At 41.2% G+C, this 23,651-nt stretch overlaps 1 protein-coding gene across 3 annotated transcripts; it reads right to left on the reverse strand.

Annotated features, from left to right (window-relative positions):
* Nucleotides 1-1,340: 1,340 nt before the first annotated feature.
* On the reverse strand, nucleotides 1,341-23,442 carry RMND1 (required for meiotic nuclear division 1 homolog). Of its 3 annotated transcripts, none has more exons than XM_026044341.1 (12): nucleotides 23,422-23,442; nucleotides 20,754-21,274; nucleotides 16,127-16,235; nucleotides 12,664-12,739; nucleotides 12,399-12,438; nucleotides 8,302-8,402; nucleotides 6,979-7,085; nucleotides 4,894-4,958; nucleotides 3,884-3,960; nucleotides 2,721-2,841; nucleotides 1,797-1,913; nucleotides 1,341-1,558 (listed from the first exon to the last, which is right to left on the reverse strand). In XM_026044341.1, the coding sequence occupies exons 2-12, from the start codon at nucleotides 21,258-21,260 to the stop codon at nucleotides 1,526-1,528; spliced, it is 1,353 nt and encodes a 450-aa protein (XP_025900126.1). In that variant the 5' UTR covers nucleotides 21,261-21,274; nucleotides 23,422-23,442; the 3' UTR covers nucleotides 1,341-1,525. The 3 variants fall into 3 exon arrangements, with proteins under 3 accessions (XP_025900126.1, XP_025900124.1, XP_025900123.1); XM_026044339.1 differs by lacking the exon at nucleotides 23,422-23,442 and adding an exon at nucleotides 22,667-22,990; XM_026044338.1 differs by lacking the exon at nucleotides 23,422-23,442 and having other exon boundaries at nucleotides 20,754-21,299.
* Between the last annotated feature and the right edge of the window lie 209 nt (nucleotides 23,443-23,651).

The following is a 23,651-nucleotide window of genomic DNA, read 5'->3' on the forward strand; positions in this document are numbered from 1 at the left end:
ACCTACTTCTCTATTTTTAGAACTGTAATTACGCTTAGTAAGCTTTTCTACTCTGTAAAGGATCTAATAAACTATTTTTGTATTAAACCTATAGCAGTCAGGAGACCAGCTCTGAAGAGCTGTCCCGCACTGTATTGTACAGCCCATCCTGAAGCTGTCCTGCTACCCAGCCCACCTCCGGGGATGTTGCAGATGCTTCAGACCACCTCAGCAGTGCACAGAACTAGCAGGATATGTCCCAGAACCAAGATCTATCCCTCTAAGCCGCTGTATTTGTGAGTAGGCAGCCTCCTCTTAAGAGAAGCTGCTGCAGCTAAAGGATAGATCTATAATTACAGCCCCCTTTTTTTTTTCTGTTTTATTTTTCCAAGCTTTGTTTCTTTCTTTCCCCATTACATGTGTGACGTATTCAATGGGAGTCTTCACGTCACATTCTGAACTAGGGCTTCTCTGCTAGAGCAGAGAACTTGCCTGAAAGCTGCTGTAAAGGTAATCCCAGATCTAGCCTAAACGTAGTCATCAGGGCAACTTGACAATGCTTCAGTAGCTTTTAACAGAACTCCTATGCTATGTTATTGAGATATTTTAGTATTATTATTATTAAAAATCTCACACCGAAGTGGGTAGAGGGGATTTAACCGGCTAACTCAAGATTCTGAAAAAAAAAAAAGAAACAGCAGTTGTTGCTGCTATTACTGTAGCCTAGAAACAAAGAGTTTCTAACACTTTGAAAACACCTTTAGAAAGAGCAGTTGAGTGCTGGGAAAGCTCCTAAGAACTCCCCTTATGAGAGGGCAACATTCTGGAGAGAGCAGCCTAGTGACGGGAGGGAATACTCGCCATAGAGGTTAGTTAGGGTACTGTCACCTGTAGTAATTCCCTCCTTGCAACCTATACTGATAAGAATCATGCAATATGATAAGGCAGGCAAGCTAGGCGGGTGAAGCTTTGTGAGCCTCTCTTCAGGGTCTTGTTCTGCTACAGCTTCCTTAGTGACCATATCTAAGTTCTGCTGGTTATTTCACCAGCAGAATATAAACGTTTATTATATAAACACCTGTATGCCTATATAGATTTTTTTTTCTGATATGAGTAGAACTTCATTAAGAAAAAAAATCCTTAGTGTTAGACTCCATCAGTGAATTACTATGGTCATCGCAGAGGGCCTATCCCTCTGTCCTTGTTTATTAAGGGGAGAAATCTAGATATTTACCTGGATGCATCTAGGGCAATCACTATAAAACTCCCTAAAAACGCATAGTTTGCATCTTGGCTTCACTTTAACACAGCTACAGATTAAGACTTATCTAACATCACTGTTACAGCAGTTGGGAATAAAGTCCATAGATTCATTTTTTTATTTGAGTAGGAGATGTATGCTTACCACAAAGCACAACTGCAGTATTTTTTACAGCAATTTACAATAGACAGGAGTTTTAGCACAGGACAATCACAGTAGACAGGAATTTAGGAATATTGTCATAAGAATTCTGCAAGTTTTCTTCTTCCTTAGCCTCTTCTTTGTTCAGAAAATGACTCTGGCCAGCTCAAACATGACCTGTGGAATAACAAATACTCAATATGAATTTTTATTTGCTTTAATAATCCTTAAAACAGCTTATAGTGTAAGCTAGGAAACTTCTGCTGCAAGTCCAAACTTACTTGCAATAAACTGAACCCTAACCTTTTGTATAATATACTCCATGAATAAGTTACTCGTGGTTTTCAAATTATGAAGCATGAGAGTTGCCCTTGTATCCCAACATTTTTCAGCGTGGTGCTGAAGGCAGCGGTACCTCTATGGTGATGAGGATCACTATCATCCACTCGAGGCGCAGGGTGTGCTTCTCATTCAAGTGATTCCGCATTAGGTCGGTGAGCTCCATGCAGTGCTGAAGCTTTTCATTCATTACCTGTGAAAAATGCCAAATACTTTAGCCCAGCTGTATTCCTTAAACTGCATGAGAGGGCTAAAGAAAGGAACCCAACCCACTAAAGGGTTCACTTAATGTAACTCCTGAGTGATTGTGTTTCCTCTACAAGGCAGCAGAACAATGTCCTGGAGGGCAATGTGTACAAGCAGCAAAAGCTTTAACACAAACTAGTCAGTTACTCCAATGCATTCATGAAAAGCATTAGATCAGGTTGAGATACTCCAGGTTTATCTGCAGACACTATACAACTACAACTTCATATTTAATATTATATCTAATGGTGAATAACCGGCACAAGCCAAGGTAACGCACGTTCTGGGAATGCCTAGGACAGTAAACGGGTATTTAAGGTTGCCCTAGCACCAGAAAAGGTCGTTTTCATGCTTCTTCTTCTGGTCTAGTAGTATTTATGTTACCTTGCAATGAACTGACCTGGGTGATCATATCAATAAAAGACTAAAAAAGGCTACTTTTTTTCCAAATTGTTTTCTTGCACACATTCCAAAACAAGACCTAAAACTCCTCTTACAACTATATAAAGCCTGATGTAATGGCTTGGGAAGTACACAATCCCTTCATGTAACTCCAGATGGTTGAGGTAGGGTATTAACCTAAGTTAGGTAAAGGATGTGAGTTACAGACTCATTGAAAAGGATATAATTTATAGGATTCTATCATTGTTTATTGAGTTCTGCAATAAAACATTCCTGGAGCAATCTGTAACCAAGCTGAACCATAGACAGTTGATTTGTTTGTGGAAAATTCTCTTAACATTAAAATACCTACCTTAACTCTGCGATTAATGTTGAGAAACTGGCAGGTCTTGTCATAAAGCTCTTCCAGTTTCTCTCTATCCCAGTAAAAGTCAGGTGTTATAAGCAGATCTGAGCTCAGATTTATACGGTGTCTAAAAAGAATGGTTACAGTAGTACAAAGTTCCTCTGGGTGTTTACAGAAGCAAATATTTACACGGCAATTAAGGAAAGTTTTCTGCTATTTCAAGAAAATTATGGAAAGCATCTCTCCCTTCATAATACGAGAATCCAGGTTTAGTAAGTATTTCAATTGGTCACAGCTGAAAGTTTTCTGAGAATACTGAAAGATACAACAGTCCCCTGCAGAAGTTGCTTCTACCACGTGGCTCTGTTACCTCTTGTCCCCCTCCTTCCTAACTTTGGGTTTCTCCGGAGAAGTCCTTCTCTATGCTAGCAGCTCCCAAAGCTTGCGACGTGTGTGAATTCCAGTTAATCAACGTGGTTATTTTTTTCAGGACTGCTGAGCACGGCACATGCTGCATACTGGGATATGGGCACAAGGCACCTCTTAAAACTAAGTCTTTTCTCTCAACAATATAAAAGCTAAGAGCTACAATCTACCTTAAATGTGCAGCTCTCATAAATGTGGACATTTAGACAATCTTTTGACACTACTGACAGGTCCTTCAAGTAGGGCTATAAAATCTATTGTTAAGGAGAGGAATTGTTTTTTTCATTTACTAATTTCTCCAATTATTTTTAAAAGTTGTGTGGAAAGAGAACAAGTAAAGTCGTGTGCTCCTCGTTTCATTTGAGAGGGGGAAAAAACCCCCATGAAATTCTTACAATGTAACAGCAGTTTCTGACTGAGTCTAGGGAAAGAATGTACGTTTGAGGAGTAGCCAAAGCACTAAAAAAAGTTGTTAACTCAAGGCCAGAGATAAGAGTTTCCTAGCTTCTCGTTCTGTGCCCGTGCTGGCAGCCCAGACACTGCAGCGTGAGTGGCAGGGGCAGCGGCAGCAGCCGAGCCCTCTGGCTGAGGAGCTGCCCGACCCACAGCTGGCACGGGAGGCCGCCCCCCTCCCACCGCCAGCTGGTTTAGATGAGCCGGGAAGATTGCAGTCTTACCATGCAGAACCTGACCTGAAATGCCGAACGATACAATGTCTTTAATGTAGCACAAATAAAAGTTACCTTAACGCAAAGAGTTCTCCAATTTTCTGCATTACATCCGCATGAGACAGTTTCACCTTCCTTCTTGACTTTAGTATCTGCAGAGAACAAATGTTTTTCACTCTTTGATCAAATAAACTTGTACTTAAGAAGTCTGAAATTCTGCAGCCTGAAGTAAATGGATTAAAATTTGAACTCACACCATACTTATATAAACTCTTAAGTTTTGTGTTCCTACTGCCATACTTTCTACTTTGAGTTTCGTAGTGCCAGTTTATGTGAACAACATGGAAATCTAGCATTATCACCATTCCACTATTTATCCAGGTGTTTCAGTAAATCACTGAGTAACCATCAGCATCAATACAGAATCTTAAAACATTTTGTATGAATGATTTCCTGAACAGATTATTTGCCTTATTACTATTGCTATTTTTAAGTCCTGATATAGTTCTTTTACCTTGCTAATTCTTAACCATTTTATAGACTCCTTCCTCCCTTAAGATAAGCAATGTATTACCATTTATTTTCCTCATTAAAAAAACCCAGAAGTTCTCTAAACCCTGTAAATCCTAACTTTTACAACACACAACAGGATATGGACCGTGTATTTTAATTCTCATGAAAAACTATGGCTTAAGTTACTCAATTAACTATTAACACACGTTAGAACACTAGTTTGAGACTAAGTTGCCACACACTAACATTTTCATCAGCCCTTTGAAGCTGCTTGTCCTGTTTTGTACAAACATTCAATAGTGGCAAATGCCCCACAGTGTAAATATTATTTCAATGTAAAAAAAAAAAAAAAAAAACTTCCACTGTTAAATACTGTTCATTTCCCACCCCTTTACAGGTTTTTTGAGCACTATGTTGATGGCTTTACCATCAAAGTTGTTAATCATTTGTTTTCATATCCCCTATCCTCAGCTAGGTCAGACTGAGCTTTTGCACCCCCTCCCCCAATATAAAAAAATTGAAAAGAGCAGAAAAGGAGGAGAGAGGTAAGAGAGGTACAAACAAGACCTCACCTCAGGAATTGACTGGATAGATTCCACAAAGTTATCCAGTAATGATTCCCAAATAGCCAGTTTTACTGCAACACAAAGTCGACAAGGCAGAAGACTGTTAAAGATGCTGTCAAGGAACCAGAATGCGCCCGATCCGCCAACAGCACTCGAGGGAGCAGGGGACCTGCTCATACATCCACGGACAGGTTCATGTCTGGCTGCCGCTTCCCGCTCTCAGGCGCCAGGCCTGGCGGAAGGGCCGGAGGGCGGCACTTCCAGGGGCCTGCAGGGTGCAGAGAGGCCCTGCTGTGCGGCCCCGGGCCGGGCCGGGCCGGCCCACCCGGTACCGGCTCCTGCTTCCCCTCCACCGCTCCTGCTGCTGCTTTCCCTCCACTCCCAGCCGCGACGTGCCCCAGGGCAGCAGACATGGCCATGCTAGTGCGGGGGGCATCTCCCTGCTCCTTTTCCGTGTCTCCCTGCTCCTTTTCCGCGTCTCCCTGCTCCTTTTCCGCGTCTCCCTGCTCCTTTTCCGCGTCTCCCTGCTCCTTTTCCGCGTCTCCCTGCTCCTTTTCCGCGTCTCCCTGCTCCTTTTCCGTGTCTCCCTGCTCCTTTTCCGTGGAGATGTGGCTGGCTGAAGCTGTCAGAATCCTATTTGGTGGAAGCTGTTCAGCACAAGCAACAGTCCCGCAATCCTATGACAACGGTTGGTACCTGTGTCTTAGCTTGGACCCGACAGGGGGATCTCTACAGATGTAATTCTGACTTTTTGTTCATTAAATCTCACATAAATTCCAGTTAGGAATGCAGCAGTAACAGAGCAGTTTCAAGAATTAACCCAATTCACCAGAAAAAAAACAGTGTTCGACTGTCAACGTGTTTTCTTTTGTGGTAATAATCTAAGAAGGATGCTCAGTAAATCCAATACTGAACATTTTTAATGCTATTGAGTACTGGGGTCTAATGCAGTCAAAGGCTAATAGGGTCTCTAACTTAGCCCCTAGTAAAAAGGCAAACAGACACTTTTGGCAACAATATTTGTTGTTATAGAGGTGGTGCTTTCTGCTCTGTCCTAAGACTGAATTTGACGGACTGTGCTTGGACCCTGTATTACATAGAACATTTTACTACCTTCCCATAAGGTGCATGTGTCTCACACTAATATGAATTGGTGCTGATTTTCTGCTGGAAATCAATCTCTTGCCCCAGTACAGGTGGCACCCCTCTTGCCATACGCTGTAGCTTTGCAAATACAACAATAATGGGCAACTAGAGGCTTCCCCGCACCCCAGGATCTCAGTAACTCGGGCTTTCTTGGACAAGGAGAAGCCACACGGCTGGGCTGCGCGCCTCTGTCAAACAGGGCGGCTCTCCAGAAACACCCGTGCCTGCCTTGGTGCCTTGCCTTTAAATTAGACGCCCTTTCCCATGCACCACCTGCGTCCTGCAGTCTCCCCTAGCAGCAGGAGGGGCTCACAAACGAGGGGTTTTTACAGCCCTTGCGAGGCAGCCCCTACTGCTCCTTCTGCTCCCATCCGCTGCCTCACTCGAAGCCTGGCGCAGCAGAGACTGGCCGTTCTGCGGGCACCGTTGAGCCTGGCTCTGGGCAGGAGCACCAAGCCTGGCACGGAGCCGGGCCTGGTAACTTCACGTGGGGCTCAGCCTGTGCTGTGGGTTGGTCTGTCCAGCTGGGTTGCCCTGCTTTCCCCTCCTCTCTACTTTAGCTGGAATCTAGCGTTTTCCAGGAGGGGAACGGATGTCAGGACTGAGCAGCTAAGCTTACTTCCAAAAAACCTTCCAAAACCAGGCTCGGTACTAGCTGCTATCCTGGAGCAGTACCTGGAGCAGGGTAGGGAACAGGATGAAAAAGTTTTACTGAGCAAAATATGTTTCTGAATGTGCTTTGTTCACCTTTGAGATTCAGGCTAAATGAATAGTTTCTACAAAATACAACGTAAAAACTAAAAAATCCCCTCATCTACCCACTGAAAAGCCATCAATCTTTACCCAATTTGCCAAACGCAGACATTCAGTCTTTCCTCCAATCTGCACTGCACAAGTCCCAGTTATAATCTCTAGCAGAGTCTCATGTTACAAATGATGACTTACCAGAAAGACAAAGAGCATTCGAAAAGGCAAATTTCTGCAGAACAACTTCATCAATATCCAACTCAGAATTTAATAAGATTTCTCCTTTATGAAGCTTTGACTGCCCTCTGTTAAAACAGGATTGAAGCATCCTCATTGACTAGGCCACCGGCAAAGGAACATTTAAAGAGCAATCAATAGTGCAAAGAAAGTGTGGTTGTTTTATACACAGATACCTCGACATCAGCCCCATCCTTGCATTTCACTCATTTCCAACCTCACAGTAACCAAAACTAAGCATTAAAAATGACTGCTTCGGTTTAAGACTAATATTGTGACTTCTCTTTGCTTAGATGCAACTACAGCAGGCCGTGGTGGAATTACTGGCATTACTGTGTGCCCGTACATACTGCAGAGTAAGCGGGCAAGGGCTCTTTCCTTCCTCCTCTCTATCCACCTGTATTATCTTCCTTTCTCTGGTCTCCTTTTCTCCTGACTCTTCCTGACATCACACCCTTCCTGCCAGGTGACTTTCCCCCCAGATCTGTCCAGCACAGCGGGTCAGCAGCAAAGAAAGGAGGCATCAGAGTCCTTCAGCTTCTCATTTCTAACTTTCACTGTGAAACTTGCACAAACATCATGAAACACGTCAGGAGTCACAGATTCCACAACTGGACAGTATAAATTGTCTTTAAATAGCCAGACAGAAGAAAGAGAAAGAAGAACTTTATTTAATAGGCTCAACCTTATTAGCTCAGCCTATAGGGTTATACCATGCTGTTCTGTAGTACATTTTTTGGTACTGTTATGTAGTTACATGTAGGTGATACCTTCATGTACATTGAGACTTCTGTCTACAGAGAATTTTTGCTCATCATAAGGAAAATGTATTTAACAACAGAAGATAGCTTATCAGATTTCTCCTTCCACAGTCTTCAAGCCGTATCTTTGAAAGTAAGTGTGTGCAGAATACATCTTTATACATGAACCTAGAGGTGACTGAGGAAAGCTTATGCTTCTCCTTTAAAACCCAAAATCCATCTTCTTCTACGAGGTGCATGGCTTCTATTTGGGATTGCTGAAGAACACGTTTAAGTGCTCAACTCGTGTGCACATGGAGTTTCATAACTTAAAAATTTCAGTACATAACCAAGGACACACGCATTATGCTATTAGTTTTAAGATCAACAGTTGGGCAAAAGAATTTAATTTAGATTTATTGTCTTCTTTCCTTACTCTATCCAACTGAAAAAGAATAAGCAAAGATACATTTTTCCTAGCTGCTTTCCCATTTCATTTTAGATGTCTTATTAGCTTTTATAGAGAGTACCTGAAGATACTTACTCTCCTTTCCTGTAGTTCATCTCTTCATTCTCCCAGTGCACTAATGCAACTTCATATGGCTGAATTTCATGGTGTTCTAGCACTCGCATGACATTCTTCATCTAGAGGAAGACAACTGCATGTGAAAGAGTTACCGTGCAGGAGGCACTCACTCTGCAAAGATCTTCTGGTCTGCAGGAGGTTGCAAAGGCACCGCAGAAGTACCGAGCGCTGCAACGAAGAGCAGCTACAGCATTTGCAGACAGGAGCGTGTGACTGAACCTAAGGATAAGCACCTCGGGGGGCTACTGCTGGCAACGTGACCAGCGGGTTTGTTTCAGCTACCAGGGATCTGCTTATATCCTAGGAGTTCCTTTTCACTTAAAAAAGACAATCTATGAAATGGTTTCAGCTGCCTGCATGGGACCCTGCGGACAGTTAAATGTGCAATTTTACTTCAGAAATATCTCATTACCATGGTATTCCCAAGCACACTAAAAACTGAGGCAGCAAGAGGAAACTTCATCTCTCACAAAACTTTCTCCTTTAGCATTTTGCTTAAGGCCCCTCTCCTCAATCCTTTCTACATGTTATACCTCTCATACAAATAATTCTGCAGTTAGAAGAAATATGGAATTGAAAAAAGCACCAATAACTTTTAAAAAAGTATTTAGTTACAAAACAGCCACTAAAACGGTGCCTAAATTCTTTGAAGAGGTGAATATTGTCCTTAAAAAGCTCTCTTCAAATAAGTACGGAGTACTCGATCTTTCAGTAAGACAGTGCATGCTAGTGAATTGTTCATGGAACACTTCCTCCAGGCATATACTGGCCTGGATTGCTGGATTGCCTGTGGGAGAGCTCTTCTCCATGGCGCTAGCTTCCTTCTCTGCTTTCATGAATGTCAGGGATACTCTCTGGCTAAAGCACAATAACATCACTCACTGTTATGAGAAGCCCACAAATCGCAACTCCTTGTTTCATTATCCCGAATTTATCAGTAGCATGAACGATACCCAAGCACTGTGGTAGGGCAGGGGTATGGAAAATGATTCCTTAGTGCACTTCCCCTGGCCAGCCTGGCCAACCGCTCAGGCCGCTGCTGGGGCCGGCTCAGCAAGGGGAGCCCCCCTGCCCGGGGGGAGCGCAGTCTGCTGAGGGGCACCTCGCGGGGCTGGGCACACGCGGTGGCCCCCGCGAAGCCGCCCGCAGCGCCGCCGCGGCTCCAGCCAGCCCGGGCCGTGCACGAGCCGGCCGGGAAGCGCCTGAGGAAGCTGCACGGCCCCTGGCTGACTCGGTGCATTTCACATATCCCGTACGCCACGTGTTTCCAAAGTTCTTCCATTGCTCTGGATAGTGAGAAACTGCTTTGCAGCAGCAACTGGCTTTTATCTAGTCAAAGTAATGCCAAAGCTCCCACTGCTTCACGTTTCTTTTAGGCCTACCCTGATTTTATAACTGTGACACAGAACATTTAATGAAAAGAGATGTTCTAGACTAGCTGAATGCAGCCCTTGCTGCAAGTACTTTGAACAATCTGCCTTTAAAATAATAATAATTTTAAAAACAATAAAATTTAATTTTATTCTTAAAAGGTGAAACCCCACCCAGAAACTAGCTTGGCTTTTTGCCCTTACTCCTTCTGTTGGGGAAGCTGCTTCAAGAAGTTCCTACTCGTGTCCTCAGAAGGCACATTTTGCATTTTCATTTACTATTTATTTGTCATCAGGCTGCAGCTACACTTCCTGTTTGTGTCCACTAACTTGATTTTTTTCCTTCCATACTTTTTTCTTCCCTATCAACTGCTCTGCAGTATTTTGTGAGAGCAGCCATATTCATTCACGTCCACCTTGTACATGCAGCTTACCTGAATGCAAGTACACGGAGCTACCACAGCCCAGCCTGCCTCGTGCCACCACAGCATCGGAACTGCTCTCGCGCTGCTGGCCGGGCCCCGCTGCCCAAGGCTGCACCTTGGCCTCTCTGTGTCACACCTAAGGGCCCCTCAATCATCCAGGAACGAGGCTTCCCACACGTCTCTTTTTCCCATTTACAAGTGATGAAGCCCCAATTTATAAGCACTAACTTTCGTAATTAGTCTTGCAGCAGGGTGTTAAGTGCCTTTGTATTATGTATATTCCCACCTCCAAATTCTTATTTGTCATTCTGGAGGTTAATGGGGAGGGTGGTGGAGACTGGGCTGGTTGCTTTGGTCACTTCTCACCTGCTTTAATCAAACTCCTCTCACCAGTGACTTCTGCAGTCTGAAGAACACTGTATGGCTTGAGGTTCATATTGAAAATCCTGTCTACTTAAAAAAAACCCTACATATATTTTGGTTTATAAAACACAGTTCTGCGAATCTGAAATGACAGAATACTACTGCATTCAGGAGCCACCCCAAGAATAACAAAGCCAACGGGACCTATTTATAGCTTTTCCAGTCAAACACCCACTGTAACTGTGTTATATAAGCAGCAGTATTTATATGAGACTGTGGATAGATGGCAGCTTGTGGCTCAGCTCTACCAATAGAAAAGGTTACCACACCAGTGGCTGGTCATTAAGACAACTTGTATTGTTGGTTGGGATAAGGAGTATTTTTCTCTGGAAGAAAACTATGGAGCACTACCCACTACACACACTATCAGCAGATCAATGTCTCCTCCACTGCATGTTTGGATCTGCAAGAGGACATGAACTAACAGCTGTATTTGCATTCATTGCAATCATCCTACAATAAAATACTTTCAGTTTCTGTTCTACAGGTTTTTTTTCCCCTCCTTATTTTAGTTTTGATTCACTTAAGTTTGTCCATAAAAAGCATTCTGAGTGAACTGTTTTCAAGTTAAAATTCTGACTAGCATTTGAAAAAGCAGACAAATCCATCCTTCCTCTGTTTATGAATAAAACTAACAATAGACCAAATGGGGTTACCTGCCCTGACAAGAAGACTGTAAAGTCAAGTTTTTGAATACACCAAAGCAGGTAAAAAGATACAGCAAAATGAGGCTTTTCCAAGCAGCCTAAAGCTGCTCAACTAAAGAATCGCTGGGGTTTTGCAGCTGGTTTTCTGTCTGCCCTGTGAATCAGGAGTGCTGTCACAGCCCTAACAGCTTGGATGTGCTGCAGGCAAGGCAAGGAGGGAGAGGGAGCATTTGCTGATGCTGATACAGCGAAGAAGGGAAAAAACCATCATGCCTGAAACAGAAACTTGAATCCAGACTTGGTACATGTCTGGAAACAGCTGCTCTGTATTTTAATATATTTTAATGAAAATCTTTCTGCAAACCTCTGTGCATCTCTGTATTATCTGTCTGATCACCAGTTAGTTTCACAATATCTTCCATACAGACAAGATTGATAATTTGTATTTATACACCTGACACTCAGCTTTACTTAGTCACAGTAATAAAAAAGTATTAATATGTGAATATTTGTAAATAATTATTAATATATTCATAAAATGACTGCAGCATAATTATGTCAGTAAAATCACAGAAGTATGGTAAGGGATATATCAATTTTAAAGACTATACCAACTTATAAAGATGAACATTCCTTTGGGAAAATTACTGATAGAAAAACAAAGCAATATATATTCAAAATGTTGTTTGGCTTTTTCAAAGTTACTCTAAGTTTTGAGTATCTCTGCCTTAAATGACTTAAATTGTACAGCTGGCTCTAGAATCAACATTTTCTGCTAACTCCTTGTCTGTTACATAAGTACTTCTAAACATTCATTTTAAACTTTTGATTTCACAGATCGATTTTTCTGATCTATCCCTTCAGTCAGCATAAGTGCACGGATTTTCCTTCCGTCAGTCTGATGAGATCAAGGTTTCATATTTGTAGTCTGAAGTACCAAATACTTGATTCCCTTTGCATGTTACGCACACAGATTTGCCTATTTCGTGCCAAAAGCCGAGCTTTCCGATGACCTATCAGCAACCCATACGCCTGAGGGCAGCAGCAGGCAGCAGCTGCCTGGGTTAGGAGAAGAATCAGGCCTTTCCCTTCGGAGGGATCCAAGCTCCCCAGCAAAAACACAGGCACGTGGGCCTCTGTGGTCTGACAAAACATCTACTTATGAAATATTAGCAATTTGCTTGACTTACAGTTTTCTCTTCCACATTCCAAAACACCACAGCCCCTTCCCTGCGAATAATCAAAAAAAAAGACATGAAATTACAGGATTTAGAATTTGTTTTAATTCAATACTCAAATTGTACAGCAGCAATTTTAGTCACTGTGAATAAAGAAATGTGATCCTGTTTATATGTAAACATAATACTCCCTTTTTAACCATGCTAATGCAAAACATGAAAAAGAGAGTTATTTTAACTTACTTCAGGCACGTTTCAGGCTTGGTTTATAACTTACCTGAAGAAAAATATCATGCCAGCATCATCATCTTTCGCAGACTTCTCAGTGCCAATCACCAGAACATTTGCAGCATCTAGTTTAAAACAAACAAACAGGGTTAAAGATCTAAATACAGAACTATTTAGATTCCTAAAGATGACAACTACAAACACATAATTGCAGTTGAGCAGTGATTTGGTAACACTTTAAAGTTCTGTATTTTATTTTCTTGATAGAAATGCTTGCCAGAAGCCATCTACAGTATAAAAGTCCACTGGTTCTCTAAAGCTTCCCACCCTAAGCAAACTCAACTGCTGTGTTAAACTTCACTGAAAACTTTAATTATGAAATGTAGCGTTCATGAAGAACAAGCCACTCAAGAGAAAACTGTTGCAGGGCACAGCTTAAAAAAAAAAAAAGAAAAACCCCAAACCAGAAGCAAATTAGAGAACGCAGAGCCGACATGCAATGTGAGCAAAGCAAGGGAGTCTGCCCACAGCTGCAAAGGAACTGCCTTACGAATACGCTTGCACAAATCAAAATCTTTTTCTTTTCTATATGGCAAGGAAGTAATCTGTGCTCTATTTTTGCTGACCTTGCTTTAACAGTCAGAAACATGAAAGAGTACACCCCCAAGACAGCAAATATTCCATCTGCATGTGTATTTTCATTTGGATCAGGAATATGGTTTTGAGACAAACTGTCCAATCACCCCTTCCTTACAGCACTTTGACTTGCACTGCAGCACAGTGTCACGGGGCACAAACTGGACTTCTTTTGCACGACATGAAACTGAAAGATGGACTTCAGCAGCGCTCCTAAGATACTCCAAGCACTAACAAGACTTCAGTACAGAGGACCAAACTCAAGCTAGTTCAAGTAGAAGGTCTAAAAAATGTACACATTGTGGTTGTTGGGTTATCATGCAGCTTTTTTTTTCCCAGTATGGATCTGCTCGTAATGTACTGTATTACTTGCTATCACAGACATAGCTATAAAAGTCCTGATGTGGTTATGCAAAAAAAAAAAAAAAAAAAAAAAAAAAAGGTCACTTTCCAGCATGATTCATCTTGTGTGAAGAACTAGTAGAAGTCAGACCAGCAAAAAGCCCTGCTTCTACGGTACAGTAAGGCTTTGCAAAGATGAATTTACAGAGTCTGACATACCCAGCATTAGAACATTCAACCCTTTTCCAAAGAGATCACTAACTAAAAGCCAAGGCATTGAACTTCTTCTGTGTACAATTTCCACCACGGCTTTACTGTTAGAGTTGACAAAGAGAGGTCAGGTACACTAATATGGCAGTAAGGGATGACTAAATATTGGATAAATATTTGCTAGTAAATGAATCAAGATTATATACTTGATCACAGAGTTACTCTCTATGAGCCCTTTAAAGACTTCCCCATTTTTTTGCTATTTAAATTCAGAAAAAAATAAGACTTGATTTATCACAGAGCAAATTCTAGGTGTGAAGTTGGAGGTCACCATGGAAGAAACATTCATCGACATCTTCTTACCTGCCTTCCAAATATTACACATGCTGCAATTTTATTTATTCACTCCAGCTAAAAGTTATACAGTGGAGTGAATTGCATCCGTTACAAACACAGATACAGCCTCTAACATGTTTCTAAAGTAAAAAAGAAAAAATGTTTGGAAAGAACACTACCAAGCAACTAAATTGCTAAAATACAATGCTAATCTGCTCAAATGCTAAGAACTAAGATACCATGTTTGAGTTAGTAACCAACCATTGTATATCCCCACAGCAACAACACATCAAATCTGCTGGCACAATCAAACATCCTTTCATCATTACTTCCTCCAAACTTCACACAAACCAAGTATTTATTGTGAAGAGTCAAAACACACCACAAGGAAAGAATTGGCAAGACCCATACTTCCAGTGTGAGCTACCAGCAGCAAGGATATTTGCCCTACAATAATCCATAACCGTGCTGGGCACTGTCTAAAGCTCCCAATCTGAAGTGTTGTTCAGCAGCTACGAAGGAACATGGAGCCTGTGCTGTACAGCACCTTGTACTGCCACGTTTCCACGAGGCCAAGATGACCCAGAGTACAAATTGTGAGTTTTTTTGTTTAAAAAAAAAAAAAAAAGCAAGATTCTGTTCTCACCAGTCACATACATTTTCTGATCTCTCACCCCCCCACACCATAAGTTTATATAAACTTCCCTAATGCACTGCCACTCTAGTAGTCTCACACTGTGACTATGAAATGTTTGTAATTCAGCCAGACATTTGATAACCTCTACTGAAATGCCCATTACCAATACATATCATCTCTTCCTAAAAAAAATACATTCCCTTATACTTGCAACACAGGAAAATCACAGCTTTTATAGTACAGAAGTCTTTTAAACTCTCTAAAATTCCATTTGCTTTTCTTCTTGCTTTTCCTCTCGATTCAGCTATTTCCAAGTGATACTTTCCCAAGCCAAGATTTTTTCCCAATCTTTCTCAATCTTTCCCAAGATTTTGCATGGGACCAGAGCTAGTTATTTTGCTCAGGCCTAGCTGAAGCGAAGCACTCAACAACTGCTAGGCTATATGCATGGTTCCATACAGAATATAAACAAGATTCTCCTTCCTGGAAATAAACATCTATATGTATATATATTTTACATTTCACCTTGTCAAAATGATTCTCTCCTGCATGTCTTCCTCTTCTTTACAAATGAAACCTAGAGATAAGTCATAACATACACCATGAAAAGCAAAAAAATACTGAAATACCTTAGGGCAAACAGAGGAAGTATTAAGAAGATGTTACTTCACTAACAATAAGCCAAGATGTCCTCCCAAAATCTAATTCAAAATAAAATAACTTGAAAAACGTCTGTGTTCCACCACATAGTGTGGGAAAGTAAATAACAAAAAAAAAAATGCCCTAAAGACAAAAATAGTTATAAACACCATCTTAATTTTCTGCCTCCCTCTTGGCCAGCTACAAAACATATACACAAGATATATAACAAGTGTTCCCCTATATTCTCAAACATAATGATTTCCATTAACAAAAATGTGGGTATGTAAAAAAGGTGCAACATTTTAAATTACAAAATTGAAGCACTCTAGTATCATATTACTGAAACACTAACATGGAAAGGACAAATTCTTTTTATCAGAGTTTTTCCATTTTTTTTTCCTGCATTTATTTTTCTAGCACTATGTCATTTTTTCAGTACTTTCGGTATAGGTTTAATTTTGAAAAAAAAAAATTAAAGGTTAACAAGCAGTGCTGGTTATACTGCTGGTCTGGAAGGTTTAGGTTTATGTTCTTTCTTTCTTTTTTTTAAGGAAATAAAATTTAAGTTAAGCACTTGTTTCTAGGATGGATGATATATGCCAGCACATTACCAAAGTCAGATTACAAGACGTTATAGGAAATTATACTCCTCACCCATACTTAATTTCCCAAGGTATAACATTGCTTTTAATATGTTTTAAAGATCTACCTCTAGGCAAACTTGTTATTTCAACATATCCATGTGAAGTCAGGTCATGACAGAGATTACCAAGATGATACTCATCTGCTGTTGCAAAGGCAGTGCACTGCATCAGATTCTGTGCCAAAGGAACAGAGACTGGAGTTAGGGAAAGGCTGAGGCAAGGTGTTCATAAGACATTTGTTTGGCTCAAATTTGTCAGGGTGACATTTTTCATTCATCCCCTCCTTCTTACAGCAGCATTGCCAGGCTGTCCCCCTGCTGTACAGATACTAATGACACTAGTTACTCCCTGCTAAGAGGGAAACAAACATATCCCATTTTCACAGGCTGACACCAAACCAAGTGATGTGTCACCCAAGCCACTTTGTGCTAGAGCCATAAGCTGAGCCCTTCTCTCCCGAACATCAATCCCATTCTGTAGCAGCAGAGCCACACTTGCTATTACCCTCCCATCCTACAGCTTCTAATGTAATCTGCTGACCACTGAAACCAACAGCACAACATTGCCGGTATCAGCTGAAAAAAGGATGTTTGAAAGATGGTCCCAGCTGCTTTAGCCAAACATGAGTTCCCACCACAAACATTTATGTTGCTCTGTCACCCAGCTCCCGGCGCAGGTGACTCCTGCAGTAGAAGCCTGAAGCACAAAGTCACAAGGCTTCCCTGCCAGCCCTATCTACAGTGTTCTTTAATCTCGTTCTAATGACATAGTCTCAACTGCAACCCTAGTCAGACAGTACCCACCAGCCAGAGCTTGTCTTTGTATTCCACAGTCTTAATTAATTAAAATATATAAGTATATATATATACACACACACACACACACACACACACACACACACTATTTCTTTGCTCTGATACTACATATGTCCCATGTTAATTTTTTTCAGTACAATGTAATGGAAGATATCCAGAAAAAAAAAAATCTTTTCATTGCGGATCAGTCACTTCCCAGCTTTTTGTAACAAATACAAAATCAGGAGGTAAGTAACAACAAATAAAGAAAATAACTCATTGACAAGCATTTATACCCACAGTACATTTCAACCTAATATCTAAATGATATTCCCACAACACTCATATACCAACAGTCAGCAGTGCTTGAAAATGATTCCTACTTTTGGGTGGGAGAAGTCTGTTGTTAACAATCACAATAAAGGCCACTTGCTTAAACCTTTTTTTTACTTTTAATGTTAACATTCTGTGAACATTTCCAAAGCTTTTTTTATTATTTCGTTTCATAAACACCAACATCATTTTGTTTCATATTATCCTGATACCCTACTTTCTTACTCTTATGAGTCTCAGAAGTTTTAACAAAATAAACTTCAAAACTAATTGACAATATTTAGTGAGATATTTTAAAGGTATATTTCTATGACTATTCCATAAAGCTGAGTTAACAGTGGAACTATATTTAATGGATAGAGAGTGAAATTACATTTTCTGATCATTTGCTGGAATACTTTTATAGCATTGCATTATGTTACTAGTTGCCATATAAATGCATTCTTAGTCTTTGCATTACCAATGCAAATGATTTCTAGTTATCAGAAGTGCCCATGTTCTCCGATGGAAGACTTCTAATAACAAACTCTGCCCCAAAAAGCCTTTTTTTTTTTTTTTTTTTTTACACCATGCATCCTTTCACCTTTACTGAAAACCTATTTGATGGGGACACTTCAAATCTTCAAATTGAGTTCAGTTAAAGACACTTAAAATCTAGGCAATCTAAATGCTTAAACTCCGATAATAACATAATAGTCAAAAAGTCTAAATGTTGGTTCAGCTAATCCTCAAAATTCTAAAATAGACATGATTCCCACACTTGCTGTCACATTAACTTCACCTGCACACTTCAAAGGAACAGAATGTATGATCTGTTCTGGTCCTAGAAACAACAGCTACTCCTCATGAGCTTCCTTTCTAAATAAAGCTCTGGGATTCATTAAAACCCAATTCTGAGAACCAAAACAATTAGCAGATCAGCCAACCTAGGTCCCTTGGCAACTCAGTTTCCACATGATCACAACTCCCAAACCCCAGCAGTGAAGGCTCATGTAATGTAGCTCAAACACTATAATTTTCCACTTAGCCCATCCCTCCCATCTTAAGGACACAGATACTTTTCCGAAAGAACATCTGCAGGGTGAACTTATCCTCACATCCTATAGAAATCCTTCTTAAGGGGGGGAGCAACTACGACACCTTTAACTGATTTGTTTTTTTCTAGACTACATGGCTATAGCTCAGCCACTGTTCATGCCTTCAGACCTTATGAGCTTAACCAAACTGAGAGGCAACGCTAATCACCGAGGAGCTGACTAAGCCACTTAACCACTTTCAAGGAACTCCTCCATCTATCCTGAAAAACTGGTCCTTTCCCCATTGCTGGTGCTTGGCATTCTACCCATAAACAACACATGAAGATGTATGCTGGGAAGGATGGGAAGCAGCCTACTCCTGCACTATACTGCAAATAAATGTTATTAACTGTCAAGCCATTCTGAAGAGAAAAGCTGAGAGGCTTTCGGGGTTCATATAACAGAAAATCTTAAGAGCAGGTCTACAGTTAGTGTCCAAAGGGCAAAATACTACAAACTACTAAGTCAGCCTATGAGGAAAGAAGACAGAGCAGGATGCTGGTAGCCAACTGCAATGACAATATGACCTATGCTATGGAAGGGTCCTTGTTAACCTCAAAGCTGGTATCGGAAGAGAGATCTGCTTTGCTTGACACCCTGGTTTAGAGAAAACAGTGCATTGAAGAAAACGTTAAAAGTCTACATTTGCTGAACTTGTATCAATCATGTTTCAGAAATGTGTCACATGTTCAAGTTAGTTCTCTGCACTACATATAGATATGGAAATTTCTAAAAAGTTTATTTCAAAATGCTGTCAGCCAGTGTCACCCTGCTATCTACCAGGCAAAAGCAAAAAATGTTTGTTCCAAAACAGCAAATGTTCGGTCTCAGTTTGTGTGATTGCACTGCATTGTACACCATGAAATTGTCCTCAGAAAGTATATTATTATCTCAGTATTTCAGACTGAGTTTTATCTCTGTTCACAGTGGAAGAAGGTAAAAAAAGCTGTGCATGTTACTTACATATGTATTTACCTACATATGAAGATACATGCAAAATTGTGAAAAAGAAAATTGTTAACATTCTATAATGCCCTTTGCAAGCCTCAAGAGTCTTGTGCACAAAGATATCACTTTGATTCACCCTACAAATAAAAGAAACTGGCTCTGAATATAATGTCACAGTATAAATAACAGGCCTGCACAGAGTATGAAGGGCTTTAGAATTAGTTCTTTCTGCACTTTTTTCCTCACTTCCGATGTAGCAGGAAAAATTGGGAACTAATTTACCTATAATGAAATCTTTATATTAATATAAAGTATATTCTTTTTAATTACATAATGCATTGAATGGGAGCTTAGATAACTAGAAGGTAAGCACTGAAGCTTTATTTTCTCTCCACACATTCAGCAGAACAAGAAATGGGCAGGTTTTGCAAAGTGGAAGTTATTTCTGATAGTGCAACATTTGCCTCAGTCTCAGCTACCGTACTTTATTTTACGAGTAATACTCTGGAACTCTGTTGCTATTATTGTACCTTGAAGAGAACAATAATTTGAGAGAACAATAACACTTTTGACACCAGTAATTTTCTTGGGGATCTTATATTCAAGGTATGCTTGATGTCTACCTTGGTTAATATTCAAGGCCAGCAAAGAACAAACTTAAGGACTAGCGGCTACAAAACTTGCACCGTTCCACTTACTTGCTCTTTGTATCTAACTAGCCAAAGCAGTTTGTTGTTGTTGTTAGTCTGTATACCTAGGAGGCTGAAGATCAAAGTACTCTTTCTACACAGAGAATAATTTTCCTTAAGTAATATAGACTACATCCATATCAGCTTTCCCACTGACAGAACAGAAATAAATTCCTAACTTTATAAAACTGTACAGTTTCAAATATTAAGTACTTACAGATATTCATATATATGTTACTATAAGAACACATTGTATCACTGACAATGAAATCAAATTTACTTTGTTAAACCTTTTTTCACTGCGGTTTGAAATACTATGACTGTTAAAAAAAAAAAAAGATAAAAAAGTATGGTCATACTCAAGAAAACATTCAGTGCTTCCATAACCTTTTTTGAATATTTAACATTAATATATTTTTTACTTTTATCTTTATTTCTGTTAAAAACAGACTGAAGGCTTAAAACTTTGGAGAAATGAACAAGCAGGGATGCCTAAGGAAGGTTAAATGTATCTAAAAACTAGTTATTATCTCTCAATATTAAACATGATTTGATACTATGTTTAAACTACTTTTAACATATTTCATGTCTTCCAATTTTAGAATCAATTCTCTTCCCTCCACTTTTGTTAATTTTAAAATCTCCACTTTAGTTTCAAAACACCAGACACACTAGTTTCTCATAAGTTGGTTTCTGCTTGTTCCAATCCCTTTGTGACCATATTAAACACTGAAAACCACTTAAGAAATATATCAATTTCATTAAAATGTTTTTCTAAACCTGTATCTGAATCTAAAAATCAATCCATAGAGCTCTCTCAATGCTATAAAGGCCACAGATTTTGTACTTTACCTGTATATCAGCCAGTAGTGGCTGGTTTGTTCTGGATGGCTGCTTGGTCCTTGGTGCCTTTGGTGGCCTCTTAACAGGCTGGATACCTTGTTTTGGAATAATTTTACCAGTTGATACAACTGAGTAGCATCTTGCTGATATGTTTCTAAGCTCTTTAGTACACGCTGGATTGTGTTTGTAGTTTTCCATCACTGCTGCACCAGTACCTTTCCAGGGTGGAAAAAATGTCCCTCCATTCTGATAATGCATTTTCTTTCCTAAGGCTGATATATTTCCTTGCAGCAACTGCCAATTCTTGACTTGGACACACTGACTGGTCAAACAAGGGGTATCAGTTTTCAGAGAATACAAGTTCCAAATCTTGTCTGCTGTTCTGAAGATTCTTCTGTCCACTTCATCGCTCAGTTTGGATAACGGACATCCAATAGTATTAAAGCTTTGGCACCGATACGCTTCTGCTAAAACACAGGCAGATCTAGTCAGAAGGCCCAGAAGTTTCAGTCTCATTGCGTCTCTCAGAACTGCAAGCAAAACAAACAAAATCATCCATCAACTCTTTGGAAAAAAAAAAAAAAAAAAAAGAAAACCCTTATAAAGGAGGAGAACCATGCTCTCTTGGCCAGCAATAGTACTCCTAAACAGATAAGCAGTGATGATTCTCAACAGCTTTTATCTCAATCCTATGTAAACAGCCTAATTAACATCCACACATGTTTTTGAATCATGGGCTTGCAGTACAGCATAGAAGAAACACAACTGGTTCCTATGTCAATAAGTGGGTACCTTTCTGCTGTGCTGCTCACCCTGCATAGCCTGCTGCTCTCTGAATAAAACCACTACTGAAATCACTCATGAAAACACTCATCTTAAAGAAGACATCAGAATTTGTGAGTTGTTATTTTATAAATAACAGAAATAAGAAACTAGAATCAGAAATTATATGATTCTATGCAAATATCACCTACAGAATATACATACTGACCACAATCAGCTGAAACTACTATATTTCAGGTAGCTCAGCAGAGATTCACCTCTGTTTGCCTATTGTAAATAAAGTGTAAGCCAATTAAATCAGACTAAGGACCATGTAATTACATAATGGTTCAGCAGGGACTGCAAGACCTTCAAGCAGATCTTTCTCTGCATACGGAAAATTGTCACTATGGTGCAATCATAAAAGTTGGGAAAAAAAAAAAAAAAACAAAAAAAAAAAACCCACAATCTATTATTGCAGAGTTTACTGACGCTACACTGCATGTGCTAATAAAAAAAAAAAAAAAAAAAAACCCTCTGAAATTATTCACAGGCAGCTGACTGAACATCGCAATGGGTGTGTCTCTGTTTCACTCAGTGAAAAACTGCAGTGCCAAGTCCCTGCTCCCAACATTTTTTATTAAATAGAAGTTTTGCCTGATGACAGAATGAATTCTCAGGAAATAATTATTTACCAAAAAAAAAAAAAAAAGTAAAGCAGAACTGTCTCAAGTAGGTTACTTTGAAAAATTGTCAATTGGAGAACTTCTTTCAAAACAACCCTGTGTGCATCTCTTCAATACCTTCCACTTAATTCCAATCAGCATTATAGCTTAAGCGGTCATTTTCTTGTGAGAACTAATTGTTTTGTACAGATTGCTGTAAATCCTCAATTATGTCATGGATATCTAGATGCTGCCACAATACAGATGTAATAAAAAGAACACATAGTTTTAAACAAGTGTACACTGAAAATGGTAAGAGATATACAAGCAAAAGGAAGAAGAACTGATGTTGGACATAACTTTATATGTTCTTCACTTGCAACTTTTTGTCCAAGCTTATTTGCATACTTAGTAGAATAAGCATATTGTTTGTATTTTAGACTCGTCCAGTACTTAAAAACTAACCCCGCAGACTGCATGATCAGGGTACATTACCTTTTCAAGATGCTACCTCTGGATAAGCAAACCCCCTGAAATGTTCAATGCGTGCAACCCAGGACAGGAAACACATCAGTCTGATACCTAGCTATAAAGTACGTCTAGAAAGACAAGTTAGCAGATTACAGCTTTCTGAAGAGCTGAAACAAATCTACACTTCTGAATGTCACTTTAATGTAAGATAAACTGTGATATCGCCTTTCCGGGTGGAGGCCCGAAGTACTCGTGCAGAGCTAACAACGAGCGAGCGGATGGGGGCAGCTCAGCGGAACGACGGATGCGCGGCCGCTCCGCGCCGCTCCCCGGCCTGGTTTCCATGAGGTCTCTGCAGCAGCTGCACGGCGCGCTCAGCACGAGGGCCGCGCAGGGTGCACCGCAAGGTCAGCGGCCGAGCGCCGCGGCCGAGGGCGGGGAGGCGCCGTGGCGCCGCGGCACCGCCGCCCGCCCCCGGCGCGGCCCAACCGCCCGCAGGCTCCTACCAACCGCCACCGCCGCCAGGGCGGGGGCCCGCGAGGTCAGCAACGGCCGCAACGGTCCCCTCGCCCACGGCGCGCACCTCCCATTGGCTGCGGGCCGCTGGGGGGCGGGAGCAGGTCACCAAGGAGCCAATGGGAAGGGGAGCGCGCGGTGCCCCCGCAGGAAGGGCAAAGCCGACGCCACCGCCGCCCCCTCCCGTCCCGTGGCGCGGCACCGCGCCCAGCGCCGCCCTCCGCCGCAGGGCCTCGGGCAGGCAGCGCCGCGGCGGCGGCTACCTGGGAGAGAGGGGACGCGGGAGGCAGGCGGGAGGCCCTCCTCCTCCTCCTGGGGCACGGGCTGTCGGGAGGCGGAGGGCGGCGAGGCAGGAAATGACCCGCTTCGCCCTCCGCGGGCAGGGCCCTTCCCCCAGCGCCCAGCTCTGCCCTCCGCGCGCGCCGGCACCTCCCACGCGCGGCGCCATCAAGGAGCGCCCCCTGCCCCTGCTCCCGCCCCGTGGGCACCGCCG

The sequence above is a fragment of the Nothoprocta perdicaria genome, unplaced genomic scaffold (assembly GCF_003342845.1).
Source record: "Nothoprocta perdicaria isolate Ctin4 unplaced genomic scaffold, notPer1 scaffold_36, whole genome shotgun sequence".
In the NCBI taxonomy this organism is placed as follows: Eukaryota; Metazoa; Chordata; class Aves; order Tinamiformes; family Tinamidae; genus Nothoprocta; species Nothoprocta perdicaria.

Coding starts and splice junctions, on each gene's coding strand:
- RMND1 (XM_026044338.1), bottom strand. CDS start 21,299: ATGATTTTGTTTGTTTTGCTTGCAGTTCTGAGAGACGCAATGAGACTG. Junction 12,439..12,663: donor GGCATGATATTTTTCTTCAG/GTAAGTTATAAA, acceptor GATTATTCGCAG/GGAAGGGGCTGTGGTGTTTT. Junction 3,961..4,893: donor CTATCCAGTCAATTCCTGAG/GTGAGGTCTTGT, acceptor TGTTCTCTGCAG/ATACTAAAGTCAAGAAGGAA.